This window comes from Bactrocera oleae, chromosome 2 (genome assembly GCF_042242935.1).
Source record: "Bactrocera oleae isolate idBacOlea1 chromosome 2, idBacOlea1, whole genome shotgun sequence".
Taxonomy (NCBI): Eukaryota; Metazoa; Arthropoda; class Insecta; order Diptera; family Tephritidae; genus Bactrocera; species Bactrocera oleae.
In genome coordinates, this window is record NC_091536.1 from 20386327 (window position 1) to 20402131 (window position 15805).

A 15805-nucleotide genomic window follows, 5' to 3' on the forward strand; every position below is an offset into this window, starting at 1 on the left:
GAAATGATAAATGTTTTTGCCTAATAACTTTCCGAACACCTCCAGCATTGACAACTTTACTTGCGCCATTTTCCACAGTAGAATACAGCCACACTGTTGGAAATTGATAGAGTTATGTTTCTTGCAAAGCCGATTGGAGGTAAACCACAATTTTGCGCTTATTTACAACGTTTTTGTGTAAAGGTTTTGAGCGCGAATTCTGCAAAACAATTGTAAACATAAAGTTCAGTTTTAACAAATATTGTTGTCATCAAAATTATTAAGTCACGTTTATTATAAAAGTGTTAAAAACGTTGTGGAAATCTAAAATTGACAACAAAAGTGAGTTTTAGTTCTCGAGATCGACAAATCGTTTCGTTCCTGTGTCATTACTTTTCCGCCTCATTCCGTATCTTGGGCTGTTTCTGTTGAAAGTCGTATTATATCGTGCAATCAGTAAAATTCGTTTGAAGCAAAAGTAGAAGCTATTTATTACGAGGACAAAATATTTGATTTAAGTTTTCACCAATTGAAAGGTTTGTGCATATGTGTATAATAAAAATGTCGCCGGTATTAAAAGTGTATTTCACCTGTGAGGGGGACGGTTTGGCAGTCAATGTGGTATTTGTACAAGTATTTGCTCCCACTGTGCGTGCTGTACTTTCAGGGTAGCCACACTGTGCATACACCTCGATACCCATGGGTCGGCCTACAAATTATGTTAGTTTATTAAAATTACTGTGATTACTTTTATATATTGGTTAAAATAAATCTCTTTTTATAACGTAAACAAGTTTTCTCTTTGGTGGGCTTAAATCAATTATTGATTCTACCAAGTTCATCCAAACATCATTTATGTATGTATATGATGTTTTGTATTGTAACGGCGGGAAAATATTTGTATAGCAAGACAATTTAAACTTTTAAACAATTATGCTAATAATTAATATATTTGTTAGTCGGAAAGACATTGTTTGCCATAAGTCGTGATTTTTCATCATTTCATATTCATTTCGTTTATAATTCATATTTATAAATAAACTTTTGTGTTTTAGTTAATGTTTAAGATTTGCTTACAATTAAAATATCAATCAACCGTGTTCAAATGGAGGAAATTTCAAGTTTAGACTCATTTCACACTGACGCTGAGTCTAGTGCTCGACCCGAGTCAGAGCCACCGAAATTAGATGAAGACACATCACAAGCCTCAATCGACAAAGTCGTGGATGGTGACGTCACGAAAGATACTGAAGACGGAAATAACGACGAGGATTTCGAACAAATTTCGGAAGGTTCATTTGACGTAGATGAAAACTCAAATGGAACTTCTTCAGGTGTACCCAAAGATGAAGGGAGTAGCCCACAGGAGAAGTTGGCTAGTGGCGCATACGATGGGGATGAGGGTGGTGGTGTTGAGTGTGAAGGTGTCAATGAAGAAGAAAACAAAGAACCTGACACAGTAGACAATAAAACTCAAGAGTCCACAGATTTCGAAGAAGTGGATGCTAATGTATCTGGTGGAGGTCATAATGCAGCCACTGATGAATCCGATATGTTGGGCGAGTCAGACATGACTTTGCCAACAGCAACAGAAGAGTTAGATGCTTCTGTGGAACCCGTTGACAAAGCGATTGAAACAAAGGATGCGGATAATCAAGCTGATAATGGAGGAATGGATGAACCTGGGGTCGATTTGCAAACGATAGATGGAGATGTGGATATGCCATCAATCACTAACTCGCCTGAAGAAAATTTAATAACAAGTGCTGCTATTGAAGATGAAAATGATAAAAAAGCTACAGAGAAATCAATTGACGAAGAAAGTCATGATATTACTGCTGAACAGCAAGATATCAGTATGGAAGCCCTGGAAGACGATGAGCCTTGTAATGAGAATAGTAAACCTGAGAGTGATGCTAAAGAAAAAAAACCGGATGTTGATGTAGAAGCCCAAGAAGAAGAAAACAAGAATGAAGAGGACGAAATTGCTTATTTAGGTGGTGACAATAGCAAGCAACTCGATGCTACCGAAGAGAATGCCGATGCCACAAATAAAATCGCGGAAATAGTTACAAGTGAAGAACCTGAACCTGAACCTGAACATGAAACTGAACGGGAAGATGGTAAGTATGCACATTTATGATTTCAAATTAACAATTACTAAAGGTTCGATATGTTTTTAGAACCAGTTGAGAACGTCCAAGAACCAGAAGATTCGGATATTTGTCTTATACCAGATGACCCTGAGACTGAAGTAACACAAGCGGAAAAAGAACAAGCTATTTTGGCTCGGGAAAATGCCGAAAAAGAGGATGCAGAGGCTCAAAAACAAAGAGATATAGAAGCAGACACTGGTGATGCCGCAGTAGTTGAAGAAAATTCGATTTCAGAAAAAAATACCTCAGCTGCCATTGAAGATGACTCCGAGTTGTGTGACGCTAGAGGTGAGTCCGAATGCAAAGGTTTGATATTTTTAAAACATTGTCGATTATGTATCTATGTTGTTTTATAAGTAAAATTTTGGTTGATAGTTAAACCCTAGTATTTCTTTGTGTTATTCTAAATTTATTAAGTTGTCTACAAATATTGTTCAAAAGCGTATTATTTTTCTTTTTGTAAAATATTGAGTGTTAGTATGGTATAAGTTTCACTTTCAGCTATTCATTAGATAACATAGCTGTAATTCAATAGTGTAAATTTAAAAAATTCTTTTTTTTTTTTTGGATAGTCGAAGCCAAAGCTCAAGCTGAATCAGCTGGAGCTGAAGCTGAAGCCGCTGATGCTGGCAGTGGCAGCAGCGAAGGTGAGCGCCTAATACTATTTATTAAAATAATATTTGTCTTATCGTACTTGATGAATGTAAACTATCATAATTACTTATAGTAAAGCTTAACATTCTATTAACGTAAGTTAAGAATTTTGTAAATATAACATTTTAATTTTTAAATCGAATTAATTAATTGTAAAACTAATGTATAATTTATATTTATTTAGGAATGCAGCTAAACACAGCAGAAGATATAGGAGAAGCGCCTGACGCTGACGAACCTTTATTAGAAGAAATGCAAACAAATACAACGGAAATGGGGTCATCACAAAAAATTATCATTGCTTGGATTATTTCATCAACACAAAAATGTATACAGTGTGATAACGAAAAAATGTGTGGCTTTCGATTTAAGAACCCCGAAAGCGGTAATTTTGACTATTTATGTGACCAAAATTGCTGCGATGCCATTTTATCAGCTCATCCTGGAAAGTATTTCATTCGAAGGAAAAAGTTTCTTATCGAAGAGTTAACGAATGAAGAAAAGGACGCCGATGCTATAGATAATGAAATTGATGGGAGTGCACCCATCGAGCCTGCAGAAAATTCTGCTGTTGCAGAGAAAGATGCAAACTGTCACACATGTTTACAGTGCAAGGAAGCAAAATTATGTAAATACTTTTTCCGTCAAGATGACGAGTACCACTACATTTGTAACGATATTTGTTACAACCTTTTAAATTCAGAGGAGCCTGAAAAATTTAAATTGAAACGACATTCAATCCGTGTGCGTAACATAGGTTCCACTTTACCAACAACGGCAACGTCTTCAGCGGGGGTCTCGACCGTTGCCCCCAGTATTGCTGCAGCGACAAAGACAAAAGGTCCACGAGATACGGGTGTAGTAGCTCGTACCTCTGCGGAAGCGGAGGCAGCACGATTAGAGAGAAATGCTAGTTTTATGCGTCGTTGTGCTGAATGTTTCAATGAAGTAACGTTAGGCGACAAAAATTTACTGTGGGAAACGATGGATTTCTGCAATGAAATTTGCCTCGGCAAGTACCAACGCACAATCGGTGCTAATTGTCAAACATGTCATGGAGAAGTACCACATCCTGCCCTCGGTAAATATTGTGTACGCTTCGGTTTTGATATTCGTCAATTTTGCTGTGCAGCTTGTCTTAATGAGTTTAAAAAAGGTTTAAAAACATGTTCGTGTTGTCAAAAGGATATTTCTTCGGGCAGTGAGGGCTTTCTTGCACCAGTGGGTGACAAGGAACAATTTAAAGATTTTTGTTCACAGGCCTGTATGCGACGTTACGATAGCATGTGTAATCCCAAAAAGAAACTACGTAACGATACTTGTGCTGTGTGTAATAATGATAAACCAGTGCGTGTCGAAATTATGCTAGATGGTAAAGAACATAATTTCTGTTCAAATCCATGCTTTTCGGCTTTCAAATTCGTAAGCAATATAGTGGCCGATCAATGTGCTATGTGTTCCAAGTATTTTGAACGCAAAGGCTCAGAGTCATATACCATATATACAGAAAGACGAACTAAAGTGTTTTGTACACGCGTTTGTCTTAATGTGTATATAATTGTTAATCGGCGTATTGTCTCATGTCAATGGTGCAAAGTAAAGAAATATAATTTCGATATGATCTACAAACAGCAAGATGCACAAGAAATTCTAATGTGTTCTCTAAATTGTTTAACTTTGTACGGTGTATCTATTAATGCTTTTTCACGCACTGTTGCCAATTGTGACAATTGCAACACTTCCGCTACACCACAATATCACCTCACAATGTCGGATGCTTCGATGCGTAATTTTTGCACATACCAGTGTGTTATGCAGTTTCAAAGTCAGTTTGCAAGAGCACCGCTTACTTTGGAAAATGATTCACCATCGACCCAACAGACCACTACAGTGACACAAGCCGGATCTAACAAAAGCAATGTACCTTTTCCCACAGGATTGCCTAAGAGGGTAAAACTAAAGATGCCACAACAAACCAAACCACAAATACAGGTAAAAATAATATAATCTTAAACAGCTTATATTTTTAGGGCAAAAAAAAAAAACCGTTTCGGTATAATTTTTTTTTTCCAATTTCAACTACTTCAAACTAAATATTAAATTAATATAGTTTAAGTATATACTGCTCATAAATATTTGATAGATTATTTAATTATATTGTACCTTGTTTGGTATCTATTATTTACAATTTATCTAATGTAGTAGATTGAATATAAAAATATTGCCATCCCTCTCTAGTAAATAGTTTGTGCAAGTATCGTTATATTTGCTGTTTAAAAAACCTAACCTTGATTTATTTTTCAGTTAGAGAGCAACAGTTTTAGATTTTAAATTAATATATAATTTGTTGCAGATCAAACTTCCTGCAAAAACAACCCCTGTAGGAAAAAAGGGGCCTACAATGCCAGTTATATCAACGGTTTCTTCTCTAGCAAGTGGTGAGACCGAAACAATGATTGGTAACGTAACCGTACGCCGAGGCAGAGGTAGAGGTCGAAAGTTAGATTCGCCACCACCTATGCCACAATTAACCACACCTATGAATGTACCCTCTAGGGGTCGTCCGAGAAAGCAAATAGACTATAGTGCGTCTCCATCTCCACCACCTATGGATCTGCCAACGACAAATGCTAAGTCAATAGGTAAGCGAGGACAGAGTATTTCTGTGTCTGGCCATATTGAAAAAGGAGTTGGGGAAACGAGAATTATTGCTGTGCCACCATATCCACCTGCTGTTCGAAATGTGCAGACCAGTTGTAAACCACAAACAGTTACAGTCGGTTTTCAAACTACGCCAAACACGACGAATACAGCTACACAAACTGGCAAGGACTACTCCAACAAGGTGCTAATACCAATACCTGTGCCTATTTATGTGCCACAACCAATGTACATGTATTCGGCACCGTTCCCGGTACCAGTACCAATACCATTACCAATACCCGTACCAATATTTATACCCACTACACGAAATTCGGCTCAAGGTATACTTAAGGAAATTAAAAAAATTCAAGATAAAATGCCAGCCGATCCATTTGAAGCTGAATTGCTTATGATGGCTGAGATGGTAGCCGAAGAAAAACACGAATCTGATTCGGATTCAGAAGATGAAGTAAAAACTGAACCGAGCTTGGTTCCGTTACAATACAATAACGATGTACAACCTGTTGAAGTGACTAACAATTCATATGGTGAAGAAGTACTACAGATGGCATTAAAAATGGCAACTGGTGAGTACGGTCAGCCTGCCGTTGATCTTGAATCGGCCATGACTGCTAGTGAGATAACAAATCCACCACCAGGTATGGTGGGACACGATGATTCTATAAGCCATATGAGTGCTCACCATATGCAACAGCAACCTCACCATATAATGGAAACACAACGGTTGGTTGATGATTGATAAATTAAGATAATATATTATTACAATATTAACATAAATCTCTTTTATATCAGTGGACGTGGACGTAAACGCGGTGGTTTAACTTCACCAGTATCACCTCGAAGTAATAACCGTTCACCAGTGAAACGTTCTAGGCTGGATATAGAACCATCTCAACCACCACCACAACCCATTCAACCTGTAGAAAAACCTGACGCCAATATGTGTTTGAAGTACACTTTTGGTGTGAACGCGTGGAAGCAATGGGTAATGACAAAGAATGCCGACATCGAAAAAAGTACGACTAGACGTCGACCATTCAAAACGGAGCTTTTGCAAATGACTGCAGACGAATTAAACTATTCTCTGTGTTTGTTTGTAAAAGAGGTGCGTAAGCCAAATGGCACTGAATATGCTCCAGATACTATATACTACTTGGTTTTAGGTAAGTTAAATATAATACTATTTTATATCTTTATGTAATTGTACGTCAATTGTAAGGTGGGTGCACACACTTATATAACTTTTGAAGAACTTGTACGTAATTTAATATAAATTAATTTGAAATATTAATTAGAGATAATAATAAATAAATATTTTTTTATAAATTAAAATACTGTGCAACCTATAAAGAATTTTTAATTACAAATTTTGTGCTTATATGCTTTGTTAGGAATCCAGCAATATCTGTACGAAAATGGCAGAATTGATAATATATTCACGGATCCATACTATGAACGTTTTACCGACTGTTTGGATGAAGTGGCCCGTAAATTTTCAGTCCTCTACAATGATTCACGTAAGCAGTTGATTTTTTTATTATAAGTACTATATTATTTAAAAATAACTATTTCGATTACAGAGTACATTGTGACCCGTGTTGAAGAGGAACATTTATGGGAGTGTAAACAGCTGGGCGCTCATTCACCACATGTTCTACTCAGTACACTTATGTTTTTTAATACAAAACACTTCAATTTGACGGTTTGTAACATGAAACAAATCTATTGTTGTAAGCCGGGTATAATTGTAATTTGAAATCTTTCGATTTTTTTTAACTCATAGACGGTAGAAGAGCACATGCAACTATCCTTCTCTCACATAATGAAACATTGGAAACGCTCAGCCCAAAATGCTAAAATGCCAGGTACTAGAAATGTACTTCTACGTTTCTATCCGCCACAAGCTGGTCTTGGTAAGTGTTTTTATAAAAACCAAAAAAAAAAAATCAGAACTTTACAGCATATGTATTAAATTTTTAACTTATTTTTGCAGATGCTAACCCTCGTAAGAAAAAGGTTTATGAACAGCAAGAGAACGAAGAAAATCCTTTGCGCTGCCCAGTCCGCCTCTATGAGTTTTACCTCTCCAAATGGTAAGTCGCTAAACAAATTTCTCAACTAAAACAAAACTACTAATAATTTTCAACGATTTTTGTAGTCCTGAAAGCGTAAAAACACGCAATGATGTATTTTATTTACAACCTGAACGTTCTTGTGTACCCGACTCGCCGGTTTGGTATTCCACCCAAGCGCTTAGTCAGGAGTCATTACAAAAGATGCTGCATCGTGTCAAGATGGTTAAGGAGATCAACATCGCACTGCTGACGAGTTAATACGATGTAGTTTTGCCGAGCAGCAGCAGCAGCAGCACAAATAACACCAACACACCAATCTCTAATAGTCATAACCGCAGCCATTCAAACCAACAACAGCATTCAGCGCTGCAGACGGCCATTAATGCATTGCGCTGTTTATTTCCGCCTCTAGGGTAAAACAGGAAAGCGCAACTTGACTAAAGTTCTTAGTTCTTATTTACTGAGACAGATGTAGTACAGCGTCTTTCTATCGTGTATGCATCCAGTTAGCTTCAGGCAATTAAATAAGGAAACGATATTGGTATATAATTGCTATAACTGATAAAATATTTATAATTTATTATACATATGTATAATGTACTAATATCAAAGTAAAAATAGTGAGATAATAATTTTCTGAATATTAAACATACAAACATATATGGAATCGATAAAAAAATTAAAGATACACACATAATTACTTAGTGTTTGTACGAATATGAAATATTTTTTTATTTGTATGGAAATGTGTTGTTTAGATTTAGTTTAGCCATCTGCACAAATCAATGGTGAGAAAAGGCACTAAAAATTGCTTTGCAAATATGTAACTAAAAGTTGAAGATTGAATAAATTTCGAATCATATAACATAAGTTAACACGTGGCATGGAAGTAAATTTGCGTAGCAGCATTTCTTTATTTTTCAATATATTTTATGCATTTAGAAGTCGACACAAATTATATAAAAAAAAGTTTGGCTAACCAAATCGCAAAGTAGAGAAATCCTGAAAGTGTACAGAAAAATGCGTCACACACACAAGTCTCACAAAAAAATTCGATGAATAGTTAGGCCATAAACAATTTTAAAATCCTACTTCCCCACTTGAGAACAGTTATATAAATATATAATATAGAGTTATTTTAACCTTATTGCTAATATCGACACTCTTTAATTTTAAATAAAAAAAATATGTATGGCACTTGCTGCATTCTTTTGTATTGGGGTTTGGTGAGCGTGTTTTGTATGTTTAAGAATTTTACAAACAATGTGCTAAAAAGTTAACCAATTAAATCAAATAATTTCAATTTAATTTTGGTTTATATTAAAGTATGGTTAATCATATTTAAATGAAAAGGATTATTATTAATGTGTTGATAAAATAGCGAGCTGTATTTTATTAATTTTAGGCTTATATTTAAAATTGAACATTGTTATTATTATTATGATCAAGTAAATAAAGTCACAGACGAAATTGAAATGCCACATATATACATGTACATATATATTTGCTCGGATATTTTATTTGTTAACGTATATTTCATTAATATTTGGTCCATTTTCGCATTTTTCTTTTTCAAAATCGATAAAACCCGAAAGGCAGCACAGCTATATTATCTGTATTTCGAAAGAAACTTATTTCAACGTCATGCACTTTAACAGCAATTGCTATATATTAAAATATTGCTGATAAATTAAAAGTGTAGAATTTAAAAAATATAGGAAACGGGATAATAAAATAATAAAAACAATTTGCTCATAAGTGCACCACAAGATAGATTGATTGATTTATTCAACACTAGTGGTTTTATGTGTCTTTGAGAACTTATTCAATTTCAATTTTGAATTATTGTTAACTTTTGTAACTGGATATGTTTACGCTCATTGCTGCTCTTGTAATCACTATAAGCCATATATGATTTATTTTCCGTTTATAGCTATTTTAAATAGAGTTTGTCTATTCAACACATTTGCAAATATTATATAACAAAATATTTGTAGTCATAAAAAATGAACAGACACCGATGGACACTAAAAGGAAAACTGAGAAGTTTAAAAAGCACATATATTTTTATATAGTTAATAGTAAGCGTATATGGTATAATGAAAAACAATGTATGAAATTAACAAGCACGCAACGAAATAATGTTGTTGTCCCTATTAAGCACAGTTAGTAATTTATGTGTTTTGTGTCTAATAATAATAATAAAATTAAATAAAAAAAAATCAAGTGAAAAAATATCTGTAATGAAATATTTTAAATACAACAACAATATGAATGTAGTATTTTAACAATCGTAATAATTTGAGAATGGAGATTGTATTCGAAGAGTAAATTTAAGAATGCAGATGTTTTTTTTTGTTTTTAATTAGTTTCATAAGCTATTAATCTGTACATTTTAAAGGATACAATTAAAATTAAAATTAATTACCAATCAATGATTTTAATATATTATAGTTTTGGCGAATAGGGTTTTTTTTTTGTTTGACTTGCTGAATTGATGAATGCATAATATCTCAAGAAGTTTGTGTTAAGTGGACTTTATGCCTGTCTTATAAACGTTCTACATCAGATTTCAAGACTTTAAAGCGTTTTCCCGCTAACTCACGTTTTCAAAGTCGGTGCCCCTCATAACTTCAAAGCTACTGCAATGAGCGTATTAAAATTTTGAAAGCTATTTCTACAAATAATTTACGAGGTAACGCTGGAAATTTTTTATTTTTCAAAATCAAATTTTTGCAAATTTGTCAAATTTTTAATTTTACAATAATAAATTAACCGACTTTTTCGTAAAAAGGTTCCCAAAAAGTATACTAATAAATATTAATAATAAAAAAAGTGCAAAATTTTAAATTTTGAATTCGATTTTCGACTCTGCACCATACCTAAAAATATTTCTGCTATTAAGAGAGATTGATATACTCAGTGAAGGGGAGAGAGGGGTAGATCGGAAACAATTCTTCCCGAACACGGAGTTCTTAAGAAGGGGTTTTATGTCTTTTTACTTAAACAATTCCCTACATTCATCACTAGACCCGGTTTTCCTTCTACGGCATTGGATATACTTCTGAGGTTGTTTCCTCGAGAAGTTGTAACAAAAATATACACACGTATGTACCTATATACATATGTATGTTGTATTTTGTATAAAACAAAATCTTATAAGATAAAAGTGCTTACAGCTGATAGGCATGGTGCTACTGTCGAGGATTTCAAAATTATTTCCAAAAGAGAGAACAATTCTTATAGCATTGAATTTGATATTTTTATTTTGTAATAGTGTAAATAAGATACATAAATAGCTATTTTCAGCTTTGTTAAATTTTGTAACAATGCAAAGTTATTACGTTTTTATGTAAGAGTAAATGTGTTTTCTCATCAATCCCATTTTTGCTTTTACTTTTCTAATCTATAACGAATTTTGTGTAAATATTTGTTTGGTTTGCTGTTGTTATCAATGCACTTTCAACTGTTTATCATCAATCAGGTATTCTTACAATGCAGAAAAATATATACACATGCTTAACTATTTCCATTTGCGTGCAATTATGCTTGGGAAAGAGGCTTTCAAACTGGAATTTCTGCTCAAATCAATGGTGCATATAAATCTTTATTGGTTTTTGTCTGTCGGCGAAATATGTCGAACTTAATATATTCAACGTAAATTAATAACAATAGTAAATTAAAAATGTTTGTCTTTTGGCATGAACAATTGCTCAAAAATTACAGAAAGCAAATGTGTGGTAGCATTAAAAGTAGCAAATAACTTGACTGTCTTGTGGTATTGGTTTTTACCACTCCGCGTCCCCATTGGACTTTTGGAATACATAATCTTTCCCACCTATGTTCATAATACCATCCTTAAGGTAAAACTTCCATTTGTTGCGTGAACGTGTGATCTGTAAAACCAAATGAAAATACACATAGAATATCCATGATTGCCAAAATAAATGCTGATAAATAATAAGATCAACAGCTTACCTTATCATACTGACAAACGATAACGTTATCCGTTTCGAATACATCGCTGGCATCCTCGTCCGTCACATCATCATCACTGTTGAGCGGTTCTTCTTCAGCGCCACCGTCGTTTTCCGCGTCCTCGTCATCGTCTTTATCTAAATCATCGTCATCATCATTGTCCATGTTATCATCGCTTTCTTCACTTTCATCTTCGTCTGAAGTGTCTACAGCGCCATCAAGTTGCTTTGAAGCATTAAAACTTTCTGAAAATTTAAAAATTACGACATTAACAACTACATACACATGTGCCATATATATAATAGAAACATAAAAACTATAAGGCGATCAATTACTTAATGTGCTTTGTTAAAAATAGTCACCCTTATATACATATATAATAGTTGCCCTTTACTTGTACTTACTCTGCATGTTGCTATTTATGAGTGCCGCATTCACGTGCTGCTGCAGCACCGAGGAGGCCAGCGTTGTTGGCAACGACATTATAGACGAAATTAAATGCGCGGTCAATATTTGTGTTAGTTGATTATCTTGAAGCGCCGATGCTGGCACGTGTATGGTGAGTACGCGAGATTCTGTGTTCATGGAGCCAGTTTGAGCGGGTAATGTTATCTGGATTGCAAAATAAAGGTTCTCAATATATTTATATTCCATATATAAAGATTCAAACTTGCTAAACGTTATTCTTTTTTTTTCAATAATGGAAGTGTTACTCACGTTTACAGGCATAATGCGATTAGGATCAAGTGTGGCTACAATCGGTATGGTGGAATTTGTTGATTGTTGCTGTGAGCCACCTACACCACCGCCTATTCCTGACGAAGAAGCTACAGGTGTTGCACCTGTTTGCGCGTTGCCAATCACATTCGATTTCTGTAAGCTGTTGCCCAATCCGCCGCTTAGCGTCGACACTGATTTTCCCAGCTCCTGTTTAAGACCTCCATTCATTGCGGCCGAGTTGTTGGCTGCGGCCGATGTGGTCGGACCAACGATAGTACCAGCTCCATTTACCATGTTCGACTGTAGCTGCGTAATGCTTGGTTTTATATCGCTGGACGCATTAGCGTTAGTGCCACTACTCGTTGCACTATTACTGCTGTTTTGTTGAGCTGCAGCTGCAGCGGCAGCCGCTGCTGCTTTCTTAGCTTTGGCGGTGGCAGCCTATAAGCATCGTTTGGAAAAATTATCTTATTAGTTTGCAACAAGAAATAAGTGTAAGACAACTTTTGGATAGAGGGACTGTTTGAAGGAAATTTGGAATTTTCAAATAAACTGTAGATATGTAATAAAATTAAAAACAATTTTGGATTAAAATCTATCAAACGGTTAGCCGAAATTGGGGATGTTATAAAAATGTGGATATGGATCATATAAAAATGTTTATATATTACTCATATATACAACAAGTTGAGTGACTCAATTACCTTTGATGGCTATGTGAGTAAAAGTTCCATCAATGGATCATATGTGGTAGTATCCAAGAAGTGTTGCAAATGTGGTTTTGTTGTAATAATATTGTGTTGCATTAGTTTCGTAGGAATAAGTATGTTAATGTAAAATGCACAGCCGAACACATACAAACATAGGTTGACGAATTCATTGAGCAATATTCAAATTGGAACGTATTTAAATGGTCAATATTTGGCAAAGTAAATTATGTTTCGTTATATAAATTCCGGTTATAAAATATATGTGTAAACGTGATATTTATAAGTATTTGTAGCATTTGTTGTTTCAGTAGAAATCACGAAGAGAAATTGGGGAGAAAAAGGTGTTATATCATTTAATTAATTATTCGTATATTCCTTTAAAATATCAAGAATCACAGAACTGTTTAGAGTTCTTAGTTAATAATAAAGAATATAATAAAATTACTTTTTGAACAGAACTGAACTGAACTTGTCGAACGTGTATAATGCACACTATTAACAATACTAAAATTATAATATGAATTTAGGACAACTTAACATATTTAACATTTTCAATGTCTTTAATATAAAAGAAAATTAATAGCCGATTGCAAAATGTCTATACGATTTTGGCTGACAAAAATGTTCACACTTTTATTTTTAAATAAATCGATCTATATAATAATAAAGCTACTTTAATTTAATAATATTTTCTTTTATTTAACGAATAATAGAAGCAAGCACCATACCTTCGGATTATTGGCTATAATTGGTGGCGGTTGTGGTTCTGGAGGTTCGGGATTTATTTCCACAGCTTTGCTTGCCATTAGTTTAGCCCGCCAATTTTGTTTCATCTCTTGCAAAACCTGTTCGTCGACGCCCTCATCCAGAAAGGCGTCGCGCACATTAGCGATTACATCTTCGATTACAGCATAGTACACTTTTAGCTAAAAAGGATACACAGATTGTTGTAATAAAAAATTACTAATTGCTATTAATTTATGATTTCCATGGATATAATTGATAGTAGTAAATTACTCATACTATAAATTTATTATTATGGCAAAGTTTACATACGCGTATGTATGTATGCCAAACTGAACCACAACATAAAAGTGAAAGTGGTTTTAAAGTGAGTTCAGTTTGTTTTTCCCGCTTAAGCTGATACACCATACTATTACAAGAAGCACTTCAATTTACTTGTAATGCACATTTGTTCAAGTAGTGGCAAATGTACATCCGATGTATATACATATTCAAACTCCTCGTCCGAATATTATAGTACTGATGTTTATGTTGTCGTATGTATATTTCAAAATTTAAAAAAATTTAAACTACAATACATAATATAAAATATAACATTCATTCTAAAAGTATTCTTTGTAAACACAAAACAGCTGATTTATTTTTTAGAGTGTTACCTTTACTTTCGTAGCAAGGCAAATCATTCAAAGTGCTTTAATTCCTACCATATTCGCATCCAAGAATAATTGAGAATTTCATTGTAGAGATTTCCCTGTTCTCACTTAAAAGTTTAACCTTATTATTAACAACAACTCAACAATAAATAACTTATTTATATATGTGTGGCAAAAATACAACTAATTCGGTTGATATCTCTACATATGTGGTGTACGCGAATAAATTGTTTAATATGAAATATGCTAAGACTCCCACTTTCAGATTTGGCAGAAAATATCCACTGCATTTTCATCATACTTACCACAGAAGTCTGGCATAATGTCAAAGCGACCTTCTTTTCCGCCAGTTTGAGGCCGTTGTCTGCTCACAGAACTAACAAAATAAGACTAGTCCACAACTTTGAAATGAGTCTTTTTACAACAGCAATGATTGTGAATATGTAAATAAGTACAATACAAATAGCGGTGTCAATGTTAGATATGTAGCAAGACGAAAGGTATAACGCAAAACATACGGCGGTGGAGGGGCAATACCGGATCGTCACGAGTGCACAAAACACTAGATTGCAAAGAAAAATTATTGTGGTTGAAATATCACTATTCTTGCGGCACGTGTAATTCTTTAAGCTGATGCTATAAATAGTCACAAATTCATGTAACTGAAGTAAATGTTTAATTTTACTAAGAAATGCAACATCAACGAACGTAATGTTTATAACGTCTGTTCACATAAAATAGCACTTTTCGAATGGCTCGTCAAAATTCGTGCTAAGAAATTCCCACGATTGTCGCGAATACTGCCTGCTTCGACAGTTCCACCTTTCTAGTGGTCTATCTATCTCGTTTACACTCACGTAAGCGTCGCAAGGCCTTTGACACGTGTGCAGTTGTGTATTCTACCTTTTGTAGTCGCTGACAAAACAAAGTTTTTACAATGTCCTTTACCCCACATTAGAACAGTGTTTACAAGTATGAAAACATATTATCCTAGCGCATGGCTTTTTCATTCTTATTCCATCCAGCATGGAGAAAAATACACCTGAAAAGACTTCGCAAAGCACAACACGAAGCCAAATCTGTTTGTGAAATGACGGTCTTTATATACTTTCATCAAGATTTAATGAACGCACACAGACGTAGTACACATGTACACTCATATGTGTAAATAGGCATCATGTAGTCGATGCCTTTCTGTAAAATAATAATTCTGAACAATGCAAAGTTCTGTAACATCTATTTGTTGTATCAACACATATTTGTTGGGTGACAGTCACTTATTTTTAAATATGTATTTTTAAAGTATAACATTTAAAGAAATTTCTTGAATTTCGACGCACAAGTCACCAACACATTAATAAACCGCGTTGCCAACTTAGTATAAAAAATGCCATATCTTTCATTGGCTACCCAGCTTATACAAATTTTCCCTTTTCTATGTAATTTCATAGTTATAACATAATGTATTATAC

At 34.3% G+C, this 15805-nt stretch overlaps 2 protein-coding genes across 8 annotated transcripts; one reads left to right on the forward strand and one right to left on the reverse strand.

Annotated features, from left to right (window-relative positions):
- The first annotated feature begins 30 nt into the window (after positions 1 to 30).
- woc (without children) lies at positions 31 to 9724 on the forward strand. Of its 5 annotated transcripts, none has more exons than XM_014234582.3 (12): positions 31 to 699; positions 1035 to 2102; positions 2163 to 2423; positions 2708 to 2782; positions 2974 to 4781; positions 5143 to 6176; positions 6246 to 6616; positions 6845 to 6970; positions 7034 to 7155; positions 7237 to 7366; positions 7447 to 7546; positions 7612 to 9724. In XM_014234582.3, exons 2-12 carry the CDS (start codon positions 1085 to 1087, stop codon positions 7784 to 7786), a joined length of 5220 nt encoding a protein of 1739 aa, XP_014090057.3. In that variant the 5' UTR covers positions 31 to 699; positions 1035 to 1084; the 3' UTR covers positions 7787 to 9724. The 5 variants fall into 5 exon arrangements, with proteins under 5 accessions (XP_014090057.3, XP_014090055.3, XP_014090056.3 ...); XM_014234580.3 differs by having other exon boundaries at positions 31 to 515; XM_014234581.3 differs by having other exon boundaries at positions 31 to 321.
- Positions 9725 to 10765: 1041 nt separating this feature from the next.
- On the reverse strand, positions 10766 to 15222 carry TfIIA-L (transcription factor IIA L). 3 transcript variants are annotated; one of them, XM_014234562.3, is made up of 8 exons: positions 14852 to 15222; positions 14639 to 14747; positions 13665 to 13862; positions 12931 to 12939; positions 12224 to 12667; positions 11911 to 12118; positions 11507 to 11751; positions 10766 to 11424 (listed from the first exon to the last, which is right to left on the reverse strand). In XM_014234562.3, the coding sequence occupies exons 3-8, from the start codon at positions 13767 to 13769 to the stop codon at positions 11317 to 11319; spliced, it is 1119 nt and encodes a 372-aa protein (XP_014090037.1). In that variant the 5' UTR covers positions 13770 to 13862; positions 14639 to 14747; positions 14852 to 15222; the 3' UTR covers positions 10766 to 11316. The 3 variants fall into 3 exon arrangements, with proteins under 3 accessions (XP_014090037.1, XP_069967076.1, XP_014090038.1); XM_070110975.1 differs by having other exon boundaries at positions 14639 to 15222; XM_014234563.3 differs by lacking the exon at positions 12931 to 12939 and having other exon boundaries at positions 14639 to 15222.
- Between the last annotated feature and the right edge of the window lie 583 nt (positions 15223 to 15805).

What these genes read in the sequence shown, in the direction of transcription:
- TfIIA-L (XM_014234562.3), bottom strand. Translation starts at nt 13,769, where the DNA reads ATGAAACAAAATTGGCGGGCTAAACTAATGGCAAGCAAAGCTGTGGAA. An exon ending in ATCGCATTATGCCTGTAAAC is followed by an intron (nt 12,119 to 12,223) that starts GTGAGTAACACT and finishes TTTGCAATCCAG; the next exon opens with ATAACATTACCCGCTCAAAC. An exon ending in CATAAATAGCAACATGCAGA is followed by an intron (nt 11,752 to 11,910) that starts GTAAGTACAAGT and finishes TTAAATTTTCAG; the next exon opens with AAAGTTTTAATGCTTCAAAG.
- woc (XM_014234582.3), top strand. Translation starts at nt 1,085, where the DNA reads ATGGAGGAAATTTCAAGTTTAGACTCATTTCACACTGACGCTGAGTCT. An exon ending in CATATAATGGAAACACAACG is followed by an intron (nt 6,177 to 6,245) that starts GTTGGTTGATGA and finishes CTTTTATATCAG; the next exon opens with TGGACGTGGACGTAAACGCG. An exon ending in AGTCCTCTACAATGATTCAC is followed by an intron (nt 6,971 to 7,033) that starts GTAAGCAGTTGA and finishes TTTCGATTACAG; the next exon opens with AGTACATTGTGACCCGTGTT.